Source organism: Cryptotermes secundus, unplaced genomic scaffold (assembly GCF_002891405.2).
Source record: "Cryptotermes secundus unplaced genomic scaffold, Csec_1.0 scaffold581, whole genome shotgun sequence".
Lineage (NCBI taxonomy): Eukaryota > Metazoa > Arthropoda > Insecta > Blattodea > Kalotermitidae > Cryptotermes > Cryptotermes secundus.
Genome location: NW_019739959.1, coordinates 292089 through 304991, shown reverse-complemented (window position 1 = coordinate 304991; position 12903 = coordinate 292089). Strand labels below are relative to the sequence as shown.

The following is a 12903-nucleotide window of genomic DNA, read 5'->3' as shown; positions in this document are numbered from 1 at the left end:
TAAAATATTTACCCCAGGAATAGTCAGTACAGTACAAACCTGGTCCATGCTAGATATTTACTGTTTATTATTTATGATCAGTAATTTAAGCCACCAAAATTAATTGAAGAAAATGTTGACTGATTTTCACTTTGGTCAATTGGTCGAGAAAAGGATGGCAAAAGTATTCATTGTTGTTCTAGGAACTGAGGATTCTGGAGGCCTATACACATAGGCTGACCACCTCTGTGGTCTAGTGGTCAGAGTTCCTGGCTACAAATCCAGAGGTCCCAGGTTCGGTTCCTCAGCGCTACAAGATTTTTTGAGAAATAGTGGATCTGGGACGGAGCCCACTCAGCCTCATGAGGATAATTGAGTAGCTATTTCAAGGAAATAGCGGCTCCAGTCTAGAAAACCGAGATTAACGGCCGTGGGAATCCGTTGCGCTGACCACGCTACACCCTCTATCCGTTAGAGTTGGCACTAACTTCGCCGACAAGCGGCGGTCGCTCGCTCGGTATAGTTCGCTTGCCTACTACAGGCCACGGAGTTTGTTGTTTGTATACACATAAGCTAGTATAGTGGATAGTAATGTTATATTTTATCGTCCTGTTGCTCTGATTTATGTCCATGATTTATTCTGACCGTCTTACAGTGCATACATTTATTCACCTTACTTTTCTCTCTTGGACTACATGTTTCAGCACTAAAGTGCCATCTTCAGGTGCTTTTCGATGTATATCGAACTACTTCATTGCATGCCCTGTTGTCTTTATACTAAAATAACTAAAATATATATTCGTCATATATATTGATAAATTTTAAATATTAAAAATATTAAAACTGTTCAGGATTTGTCATCCTTATGTATTACTCCGATAGAAGAAGATAGATGTGACTCGCATATTGAGATAATCTATCGGAGTAATACTCCGATAGAAGAAGATAGATGTGACTCGCGTATTGAGATACGACATAAGGATGACAAATCCAGAACAGTTCTAATATTTAAAATTTATCATTATATATGACGAATATATATTTTAGTTATTTTAGTATGTTGTATCCCGGGAATGGGACAGATTGCAGGTTGGCAGGGCAAGCGTTTCCCTTGGGAGTCAGTGCGGAGTGTGAGANNTATGCACTTCGACGAAGATTTTGCATTGGCGCTGCAGCTACATGAACAGTTTATTTATTAAAACGAAATAGAAGTATGTATATTTCTTTTTTTTTTTTTTTGCTCCAATTCAAAGAAAGTAGTATGCTTTTACATTTTTAATAGCCCCCGTTATTGCATATATGACCGTAAGGAACAGTTCATGAAAGAATACCTGACTTTCATCTGGCGTAACGGGCACCGTTCTGCCATAGTAGTAACGGTAGTAACGATGTTGCAGTGTTATGAGAGTACTGTAGAATCAAATTCACATCACATTCTTCTGTGACCAGATGTGAAATATTTTGCATGTTCTGTTTTCTCTGCATAGCATATATTGTAATTATTTGAATTATGTTTCAGCTGAAACCTGAGTCTGTAATAAGTTCACATACAAACAAAATTCCAGACATCAAATACAAGGAAAACAGTAATAAGAAGAAATCTCCTAAAAAAACTTCCATTGTAGACCCATCATGGGAGTATGTGGATCCAACACCAGATATACATGCTCTGTTTACGCAGTTTGATAACCGATTCTTCTGGGGAAAGTTGAGGACAGTGGAAGTGAGGTGGAGCCCAAGAATGACTTCGTAAGGATGTTTCTGTAAAGATATTATCCTCACTTAAATTCTCTAAGTATATCGATGTCAAAGGACGGAGTCCCATAGTTTGACCTATTCCATATCTTTAATCTTCCCCCTATTTATATTCTCTGGTTGCATAGTCACTCTGTTCACTTGAATGTGGGTATTGATGAGCACTTCCAACTGGTTCACACACAACAGAGATGGCTGGAGTGGAGTACAGCAGTATTCATAAAGGAGGAAGCCTTGATTGTCATCATCCCCACTATCTGTGGGATTTGTTTCTTTGGATTTATAGGATCCTGTGTTTGTAAATTTGTTAGTTGCTGCAGTGATCTGTGTTTATTTATCCACACCATGAATTTATGAATATGATTTTCTTTGTAGAAGTAGTGGACAGTATAGGTTATAGTTTGCCTTGGTGATGATGGGTTGACTTGTGTTCTTTCACTGTGTAATAAGACTTGTCCTTTTCAAAATGTGTGCCACCCCATATTTTAAAGAGCCAGATTGCTTAATAATATTCTTCCAATTAGATTGGCTATATCTGTACCAGGAATTTATTAGAAGCAAATCTGCTGTGTACATATCACACAGATATTTCTTTGTCTGATATCATTCATAATTGCTGTGACCCAAGTAGTCAGTGAGACAATCAGGTAATCTCAGGGTAAGACACTAGAGGATTCTGAGTTTGATCCCCAGCCAGGTCTGTATGTGATTTTTTCTACTCACATACTGAAACCATTGTACCAAAGTCAAACTTTTTGCATGCTTAACTTAGCATCATGCAGTGAAGATGTATGGGGGAAGAAGAGGTGCATTTCAACACACATACTTAATCTTGGTACTTAGTGGATCTGAGTGGTCTGTTTAGGCCACCTTACCCATAGGGAGAGAATGTCCAGTTTGCATTGGATCGAAGGCTAAGTGTGGCTGAGATCTGACGTGAAATGATCGGAGAGAAGAAATCTTTGCCTTGGAAATTACTGAGCTTGTTTCCTCTCGGATCTTTGAAAATTAATAACTGATATGCTAATGCTTATAATTCACCTTTACTTCTTCGTTAATTCTTTTCTTGACTTATTTATTAACTTTGGTTCCTGTGAGGGTACTCAAGTGTTGAATGAGATCAGTACATATGAGTAGGAAGGAATGATTATGGCCTACATAAGGGCACTGCCCCTCAGTTCTCATCTACAAACCAAGGCAAACTGAAAGGAATAAAACTCAAAACAGAATAAATAGTGCTGACATTCAAACCATGTACCCTTCATATAGAAATCATTAGCGTTACTACTTAAGCCAATTTGCTCACCAAGATTTTGAAACATAAATCATACTAAATTTCTTGGACTGACCATTGAAAACGATATGACCTGGGACAGACATATCGATGAGGTAACAAAGAAATTGATTACAGCTTGTTACATGATCAGAAATATAAAACCAGTAGTATCTATGAAAATATTAAAAAGTATCTACTACTCATATTTCCATTCGGTTATGACGTATGGCCTGATATTCTGGGGAAACTCATCGCATGCCGAAAGGGTTTCCAAATTGCAACAGAGAGCCATAAGATTGATCAAAGGCTGTGATCTTAGAGAGTCATGTAGAGAACATTTTAGGGATATGAACATACTGCCCCTAAGATCACAGTACATATACTCATTAATTATGTTTGTAATAAATAATAAAGAAATATTTAATATAAATAAGGATTGCTATGAAAAAGATACTAGACAACATATGAATATACATATATACCAGGTCAATTTGGCGAAATATAGGAATGGGGTTTATCACATGGCTGCAAGGATTTATAATGGACTTCCAAANGTTTTCAAATTGCAAAAGAGAGCCATAAGATTGATCAAAGGCTGTGATCTTAGAGAGTCATGTAGAGAACATTTTAGGGATATGAACATACTGCCCCTAAGATCACAGTACATATACTCATTAATTATGTTTGTAATAAATAATAAAGAAATGTTTAATATAAATAAGGATTGCTATGAAAAAGATACTAGACAACATATGAATATACATATATACCAGGTCAATTTGGCGAAATATAGGAATGGGGTTTATCACATGGCTGCAAGGATTTATAATGGACTTCCAAATACAATCAAAATAATATCAAATAATGCAAATAAGTTAAAAGCCAGTTTAAAAGAGTTTTTATTTGTGAACTCCTTTTATACATTAGAGGAATATTTTAATAGATGACAATGGCAACATTATGCAAAGGGTAATTTATATATTTAACTTTTTAATTTGATTTATATTACAAACATATTGACAACTGCTTGATTTATAAGCAAGATGAGTTTATACTACTGGACGATTTATATATCTGTTGGTTGTGTAACCGGGTAAGGATTTTATGGAAAGAATAATGTGAAATTGACCAAGTAACTTCATTTTATCTGTAATAATACTTTATATCTGATTAGTTGTCAATATTATTATCCATATTACTTATCACCATTATTTTATATTGTATATTGATTACTGTGATATTGTGTAAACTCTTAAATTTTTTTATATTGCAAACTATTTGACAACTGCTTGATTTATAAGCAAGATGAGTTCATACTATTTGACGATTTCTATATCTGTTGGTTGTTGAAACCATGTAAGGATTTTATGGAATGTGAATAAATGAATGAATGAATGTATGTCTTTCTTGATTAACATTATGCAGAGATTTGAGGTGTGTATGCAGCTTATCTGAAGAAATAAGCAATAAAAATGGCAGTTTCATTGATGGTGCCTGAAAGACAATGTGCCTATGTATATGTGTATCTTTATTATATTTAGTTTATTTACAGATGTGCAGGGTTATGTCACTATGAGGGACGGGGTGGTCTTTGCTCGGTTCGACTCAGCATTCCTCTACTGAAGCTGCGTCCCAGGAAAGACCTGGTCCAAACGTTGCTCGTAAGTGATGTGTATATCACTTTGTACTATGAATGAAAACTTTGAATAAATCTCATGACGTATCCTATAGTACAGGTTCAGGCAAATAAAACATTTCAGAATGTACTTAATGGTTTGCTGATAGAGTATGCTGTCTCAGAACTTTACATCATGTAGAGATTTTATCACCATGAATTTGAATGTTTCTAGACAGCTTCCATACCTGACTATAAGTTTCACAGAGAAAGTGTGTGTGTGTGAGTGGTGATATGTTTCCTCCTCAGAATTAGAGATGAAAAGTGCGACAGTAAAAACAGTAGCATCATTGCATCTGAGTCTGAGTTAATCTCTAAGAAACAAATCCCTGGTTCAGCATCTCTTCATTGACAACTAACCACTCCCGAACTATAGTGCTGCATAACGTTCTTAGTCTTCCAGAGGCCTCTAAACAATCCCCACACTCTTAATTATAAATTACTTCCATCTGGCTGTCAGTTATTCCTCATAAACATAAGGAAAAGTACATTACGTACAGTTTAATCACCTTTTAAAGATTTTAGTTGCAGAATCTCTCATACAAGGATGTTGTTTATTGATGATAAATACAGCAGTCATGTCAGGCTGGAGTCAGCCTTGATACTGTACGAAGTAAAAGAGAACATGATCCAATGTGCTATCTAATTTGAGTTTTGAATATATTGTAACGTGTTTCGTTACAGAAGACGCCGTAGAGATGGTTAATTGGTTTATTTAACAATCTACAAATAACGGCTAACAGTTGCGGGGTTTCACACTTTATAACCCTAATCGCATTAATCTGTTAACACTGTTGCGGGGTTTCACGACTTATAACCCTATGCGCAAATCAGTTCACTCTGTCTTCCGTAGTATACACGTTTACAGTAGGGGAGCTTTGTATCACTGTATCACACGCTCCCAATTACACAATCACACACACGTCCGGTTCTTCTTTCCGCGACGGCTGCTATACTCCAACGGTAGTCGGTTGACTGGAGAACTGTTGATAACACACTTTTGTAGGCTTGCTCGGAACTATCTTCGGCGATGGCCACGTTATAACTCGGCGGCTGTCACAGTACAACTGAACTCGCCAACTGCTACAGTAGAACTAACTCCTAGTTGCTGTGCAGTTCCTTATATAGCCGTGCGCTGTTGCTAGTGTGACGTGGCGTATAGCCTAGGACGCTGTTGCCAGTGTAACGTGCGTATAGCATAGGACGCTGTTACCACTTGGTGACGTCACCGCGGGGAGAGTGGTGGGGTGATGACTCGCCTATTACGCAAGCGCTACGTTACCGCCGGGGAGGTAGGGGCCACATGTCACAATATAGTCACAAATGTGTCCAAAGAAAATAAGTTGCATATTAAATTAAGGCCCATACAAATGTTGTCCTAATCTGTTTCATTTTTGATGATTTGATAGCAAATATGCTACTGGCTGGACAGCTGTGGTTAGATTCCTGGCAAGGCCAAGAGAATTTTTTCTTCAGCGTAACGTAACAGGCCAGCTCTAAAGCCAACCCTGGCTCCTCTACAATGGGCATCAGGGCCTACTTTCATGAGGGTAAGGTGGCAGGGGTGTGAAGCTGACCACACACCTTCATTTACTACTGAGGTCAAGAATGGTGGAGCAATACCTCCACTTCCCCATACGTCATCATGGCCGGTGCCTAATTAGTTAAGCTCAGGGACAACTTCTGTATTATGTCTTGGTGCTTAGTTCAGTCCATAAGTTTTGTAACTCAAGTGGTTCCACTTTGAAAAATGTTCATAACATCTGACTGTAGTGTTGAGATGTTGGCAACACTGTTTTCTTGAGGCTGTGTTGCTTATAGTGTTTCCTTTTCCAGCATGAGATGATACATGCATACCTGTTCGTGACTCACAATAATCGTGACCGTGAAGGCCATGGACCAGAATTTTCTAAGCACATGCATAGAATCAACAAGGAGGCAGGTACCAATATAACTGTAAGTTCTTATCTTCATGCATTGTTTTTACAGTTGAAACCCCATTCAGACTGTGTGTGAGATCAGGGGAGGAGTCCAGTTGGGTCCACTTGGAATGTCAGCCAGTGAATGGCCTATTGTACCTGCCCTGGGTGAATATGATGATGGAAAATTTTTGGTGGAATGAAGATTGGCAGGGGAAACCGAAATACTCAGAGAAAACCTGCCCCAGCGCCACTTTGTCCACCACAAAACCCACGTGACCAGGCCCGGGCTCGAACCCGGGCCGCCGCGGTGGGAAGACCAGCGACTTAACTGCTTTAGCTATGGTGCGGCCCTTGTGTGTGAGATATTGGATATGAATTGAGACAATGAAGGGGGGAAATTGGTCACAAGACAGTAAATAGGTCTCAGATCACACATTCTGTCCTCTGAGTAGGAGAGAAACCTGTAGTCAGGAAATATGAAAAGAAGATTTAACATTATATTGTGCTTTGCTCATTTAGTTCCTGGAATTATGGTCTTGATTGATCTTTCTGACCTAGGCAAGAGTGTAAAATCCATTTTCTTCATGGGGCACCCACAGGGGCTCTGTCTCCCTTCGAGTTCTGTGGAACCGTGAAGTGTACCTTGCCAACGGTATGTGCTCATTACAAGTGTACCAGATTGTGTCCTGGCCTCTTGTTTCAGATTTTCCACAGCTTTCATGATGAAGTAAAACTTTACCAGCAGCACTGGTGGCGTTGTGATGGGCCATGCCAAAGGAGACCGCCTTACTTTGGCATGGTGAAACGTGCCATGAACCGTGCACCGGGCCCCAATGATTTCTGGTGGGAGGAGCATCAAGCAACATGCGGGGGGCGTTATGTCAAGGTTCACGAGCCTCCAGGTTTTTCTGAGAAGAAAGCAAAGCAAATCAGCAAGAAAAGTAACTTCAGCCAGAAGTTTATTAGTTAGAAACTGCATGACTCTTAGTGTATTTATCCAAATCAGTGAAATGTCCATTGACTATTCAGCAAACAAAAATGACAGTTCCTATCTCTAGCTGTGGTTTCCACAGATAACCCTTCCATTCATTTGCAGTTATACATTTGGGAAATTATGATTCTGCTGGATATGCTTGTCATGTAACATTTTTTTCTGGAAAAGGTTGAGACTGCAGTATCAGCTGAAGTGTAGGTATTTCTTGCTTTCTGAACTATTACCAGTGATTCATAGTCCTCCATAACAAACACACTAATATACACATCCACATGGAGTCAGTCATAAGCCATATCATATCGTGACATGATGCGTGAAAGCCAGAATAGTGAAACGAAAAGATGTGGTCATTGCTAGGCAGCAATGAGAGTCAGTCTCATAAGAGACACACCCATCTTCTCATCAGAGAGGACGTTACATAAAGACTTACTGCCAGTGTTCAGTTGGAAAAATCTCTGGCCATGGACCTCAAGGGGCGTGACGCCAAGACGAAATGATTGGCGGTAAATCGCTAGATGTAAAGTGACTTTGACTTTGAGTCTAGTCAGTTTGATTTGCGTTGTTAGCAGCCGCTACCTAGCAATGACTACTGATGACTGAATAACAATAAANGTTGTCGCTTGCAGATTTCTTATACTTTTTCTTCTGCCCTGAAGATGGGGGCGATACGTTCCTCCGAAACGTCGGTTAACACCACATATACACGGTGCCAAATCCCAGAAGACTGCTTTCTGTTATAATGAGTTGTAGTTATGAGTACGGGGCATTCATTACGCATAACATTTTCTTAATTTTTCACACCAGTGTTCATTGAACTGAATGAGTCTGAGTACAGTGTTCAATGAAAGGTGCTAACTGAAGGAGATAAAATTCTCAAAGGAAGATGCAATCTAAGGCTTCAAGATACATTCAGATGAGTTGAAGTTTTATGTACATAAAGCAGTTTATATATAAGCTGACCAAACATGTTTTGTGTGACAGATTCCTGAAATATTCTACCGAGTTAAGGAAAGAGCATCCTCATCTCTGAGTATCAGAAATACACACTAAACCCCATGACAGTCTGAAATGCTGTTAGATTAAACGGTAACGCAGTAACATTTACCTGCAGTAAGATTTGAAACTTTTATGGGAACAGGTGCTCCGCAGTATCAATTGGTCTGTGTGAGTTGAAAGCAACATTTCAAAAATCTGTTCTTGTCAGTATTGGTTTTTAACATTGATCAGCTGATTGCTGAGAAGTGCATTATATGCAGTTCATGTCCCTTTCCATAAATTTTTCCACTTATGATTTTCCTTGGGGTTCGTACTTGAACCATATTTGACTTAATTGATTCCAGTATTTCCTTATATGTGTAATCTGTGTGATTTTGCACTTTTTCAGGTGTTTCAGCATCATCTGGAGGCAAAAGTGACATTCGCAACTTCTTTCCATTCCATGGAAAAGGAAATATGCTTGGAAATAGCAGTACAGATGGTGTAGGTGGAACAGAGAAAACATTTTCTAAGTTATCAGATAAATCTCAGGCTTCAGTATGCAGAAGTATCACAGATAATGTTACAGGCTTCAGAAATTTGTTCAATAAAAATGTAAATGCTGCTGGATCTCATGACAGACAGAAAATGAATGACTCTAGCAATGGCGGCGTCTCGTCTGGAAGCATCCATAAGAAGTCAGGCATTGGTGATAAAGCCCGTACCCTATCTCATGAAAATAAAGACATTGCAAGACCTGGCAGATTTGTTGGAACGTTGGCCAATAGGGGTGGAGGTACATTGATTGTTACTGCTAAAGGACGCAATAAAGGAGCTTCAAATGTAAAGACAGTTAATGGAAATTTATATGATGGAAATAAGTTGATAAGTAATTTTGTACCTTTCTCTGGAAAGGGGCATACATTAGGTGCGGGAAGTGAGATCAGACGAGTGTCACACAGTAGAGAGTTTGAAACAATCGCATCAAATTCAATGAAGAACCATGTCATATCAGAAGATTCTGTTCAGTCTTCGAGTAATAGGGCATCACCTAACGAAGTTACATCCAGCAAACGATATGGTTCTGCCATTCAGTATGATGTAAAAAAGAGAATGAAAAATCAGTCAGTTTCAGACTTCTCTGTAGATCCTGGGAAGCATTCAGCTTCAAACGATAGCAACGTAAAATGCCCAGTATGCAATTCGGACATTAGAGAACTTGATATAAATACTCATTTAGACTCTTGTCTCGGAACTTGTTGCGATGATGATGAGCCCATGGTAATTGATAACTGTTCAGTGAAGTTGGAAACAGATTCCGAAATGATTAAATGTCCAGCATGCAATTCTGAGATGCTGAAATGTGACCTCAATATTCATCTTGATATGTGTCTGGGAAGTGTCTTTGGAAGTGCGTCTGTGGATGATGATGACGATGATGATTACTGGGGACACAAGAGGTCTGTCAGTGTGAAACCTGGATGCAATGCATATCCGTGCCCATGCTGTGCCATGTTAGTTAAAGACACTGAAATGAATATGCATCTTGAGCATTGTCTCACTGAGACATAGGAGTAATAAGTACTGTGTGATGTGATGACCAGTTAGAACAGACTTGAGTTTCAAAGTCAGTAAAGTTTTTACAGGAATTTATTGTGGCATATAGTCACTAAATATGCTTAGAATGTGATTTTTATAATTCATTCCAAAACTCTGAATCCTGAATGTAAAATTCCAGAGCTCTGTGAACCTTCCTAACAGATAATTTGTAAGAATGACAATTTATTTTGTCCTTTTTATTGTGGACTCGTAACAAAAAGGGACAGAAGTTGTGTTGGTGGTTTTTATAAGATTTGTTGTTTACCTCAAGTACAGTACTATGCCACAGTCCAGGATCATTTGTAAGAAGACTGCACAAACATGAAAACCTGAAATATGCAATGGCTGTAAGAATGTATAAAATAATGTTAAACTTGAGTTCAGAAATATCACAAATATATTTTTATAATACATATAAAAATATTTCGGTTTTCTAGACTGAAGCTGATATTTCCTTGAAATAGCTCCTCAATTATCCTCACGAGGCTGAGTGGACCCCATTCCAGAACCACTACTCAGAAAATCTGGTAGCGCCGGGAATTGAACACGGAACCTATGGATCTTTAGCCAGGAACTCTGATCACTAGACCACAGAGGGGATTCATTGTGTTGACCGCATGACATCCTCTATCTGTTAAAGTTGGCACTGACTTCATCAACAAGTGGCAGTCACTGAGTTGGTATAGTTTGCTTGTGGATTAAACCCACGGAGTTTTGTTTTGTCTTTTGTTTGTTTATAAAAGTATTACTACATAGATGTGTAAAAGGATTGTTGGTAACAAACATACTTTTGCTGCTGATCAGTGCAGCTGAGCCATTAAATTATTTTTAATACTGTTCAAGGTTTTTCATGCCTTGGGACTTGACCTCAACTTTACAGTTTCACTAAGACTGCATAAGTGAGCCTATGTATACAGTCAGTTTATCATGTGTGAATATAACAGTCCATCTATCTCTTCTCTGTACCTAGTTACCCTTATGATTGTCATGCTGTAGAAAAAATAATGCACATTAACTTTTTCATTTAAAATAATTTATTTCTTTTCTACTTCAGCACAGAAACCTTGTTAATAATTATGCAACTAAGAAATTTACACTTTTTGTTTAATGATGTATTTAATATTATCACTAGGATACAGTAGGAGCGGGGATACCATAGTCAGTATAGTTACTGGCTACAGGTTGGACAACTGATGGGTTTGAGTCCCAGTAGGGTCAAGAATTTGCTTTTCTCCACTTTGTCCAGACCACCTCTGTGGTCCACCCAATCTATCCAGTGGGTACTGGGGACTCTTTCCTCAGGGGTAAAGCGGCCAGGGCATGAAGTTGGCCACTCATCTCCAGGTAGTCCTGAGGTCAAGAAAATGTGGTTCTATACATCCACTCCCACATACACCTTCATGTCATAGCATGTCATTAGTCAAGCACAGGGACAAAGTTACCTTTTACTAGAATGCAGTATAAAGCTAAAACCTCTTGAGAATGGTCTCTAAAGAAATGAAAATCTCTGTGTCTACAAATCTTGAAAAACATGAAATTGTTATGGCAGCTGGTCCTCATTATTTAGCCTTCGCATGGGTGGCACAGAAAATGTTGCTTCAAACAGTTCTGTTGTTGACTGACAGCGCTCTCCGCGTAGATCACACAAAACACACCGTTCGTCTGTTGCGTGTGGAATCTTTGTTATGCTGATGAGTTGTGCTATAACCTAGTACCAGCTGTCTCTTCATTTATTACAAGCAAACATGAAAGATGAAACTAAAAATCTGTTATACCTTAAGACAATTTTTTCTTTCATATGTTTACTGTCATAACCTTTCCCAATTTCAGCAATTTTTCTGTAATTCCTCTCCGTGGGGAATTACAATTTCTGATTCATGAAGTCCATCTAGTCTAAAATCCAGGGTATGTTGTACAGTCTGTAGGTAGCCGTATGGAAGAAATACCATGTGTAAGTATGTCTGAATTTCCTGCCTGTGTATGCATACCAGAAGTGTGTTAAAAATGTAGTAACTCTAATGATGATAATGATACACCCTCGTACTCATATTAGTTGGAGTATAGCATCCCGTGGTTCTTCGGGCAAACCTGTCTCAGTTCATGACAACTGATCTTGAAACATATTTCTGTATCCCACTTCCACTTGCTATGCTAACTGCATGATACAGTTTTAATGCTGACATTTATTGAATCATAGAAACATCAGTTTGCTGAAAGCTTAGAATGTCAGAAAAGGTTGCCATATGTTTCACAGCCTAGACCAGTGTTCTGTTATATACAGCAATTAAGCCACATACTAATTGCTTTTTGTCATGGGTAGAAATGGCGTTTTAGAATTAGGCAGAAACTTAGAAACATAAGCTCAGCATAAAAGCCTGAGAGGAATGACAAACATGGGAAGTTTCTATTGTTAACAGTGAATTGCCCACAGAAGTTTCATGGGGAGGTTCTCCGGCATCTACTCTATAGTCCTGCTGTGGCCCCAAGTGACTACCTTCTGTTTGGGCCCTTGAAAGAACATCTTGTGGGCTGTCAGATCAAAACAAAAAACTCCAGGCGAATGGAACACGCTTCTTCCAAGATGTTATCAATAAACTAATGTAATGGAGGGATGAATGGAGCTAGGATAGGTCAGTAGGTGTAGCTGTGGGCTGGATGGTCAGGGTTCAATTCCTGGCAGGGCAAGAGATTTCTCCACAGCATCCAGACAGGCTCTGGGGCCAACTGT

General features: G+C 38.8%; 1 protein-coding gene across 3 annotated transcripts; it reads left to right on the top strand.

The window, feature by feature from the left end:
• The first annotated feature begins 1356 nt into the window (after positions 1-1356).
• Positions 1357-10434, top strand: LOC111872168 (sprT-like domain-containing protein Spartan). Of its 3 annotated transcripts, XM_033754570.1 has the most exons (6): positions 1357-1386; positions 1499-1728; positions 4563-4671; positions 6522-6641; positions 7311-7548; positions 8986-10434. In XM_033754570.1, exons 1-6 carry the CDS (start codon positions 1381-1383, stop codon positions 10146-10148), a joined length of 1866 nt encoding a protein of 621 aa, XP_033610461.1. In that variant the 5' UTR covers positions 1357-1380; the 3' UTR covers positions 10149-10434. The 3 variants fall into 3 exon arrangements, with proteins under 3 accessions (XP_033610461.1, XP_023721534.1, XP_023721533.1); XM_023865766.2 differs by lacking the exon at positions 1357-1386 and having other exon boundaries at positions 1475-1728; positions 6522-6623; XM_023865765.2 differs by lacking the exon at positions 1357-1386 and having other exon boundaries at positions 1475-1728.
• The last annotated feature ends 2469 nt before the right edge of the window (positions 10435-12903 follow it).

Excerpts from the sequence above, each read along its gene's own strand:
- LOC111872168 (XM_023865765.2), top strand. The coding sequence starts at position 1,490 with ATGTTTCAGCTGAAACCTGAGTCTGTAATAAGTTCACATACAAACAAA. Across the intron at positions 1,729-4,562 it reads TGGAGCCCAAGAATGACTTC|ATGTGCAGGGTTATGTCACT; the intron begins GTAAGGATGTTT and ends GTTTATTTACAG. Across the intron at positions 4,672-6,521 it reads ACCTGGTCCAAACGTTGCTC|CATGAGATGATACATGCATA; the intron begins GTAAGTGATGTG and ends TTCCTTTTCCAG.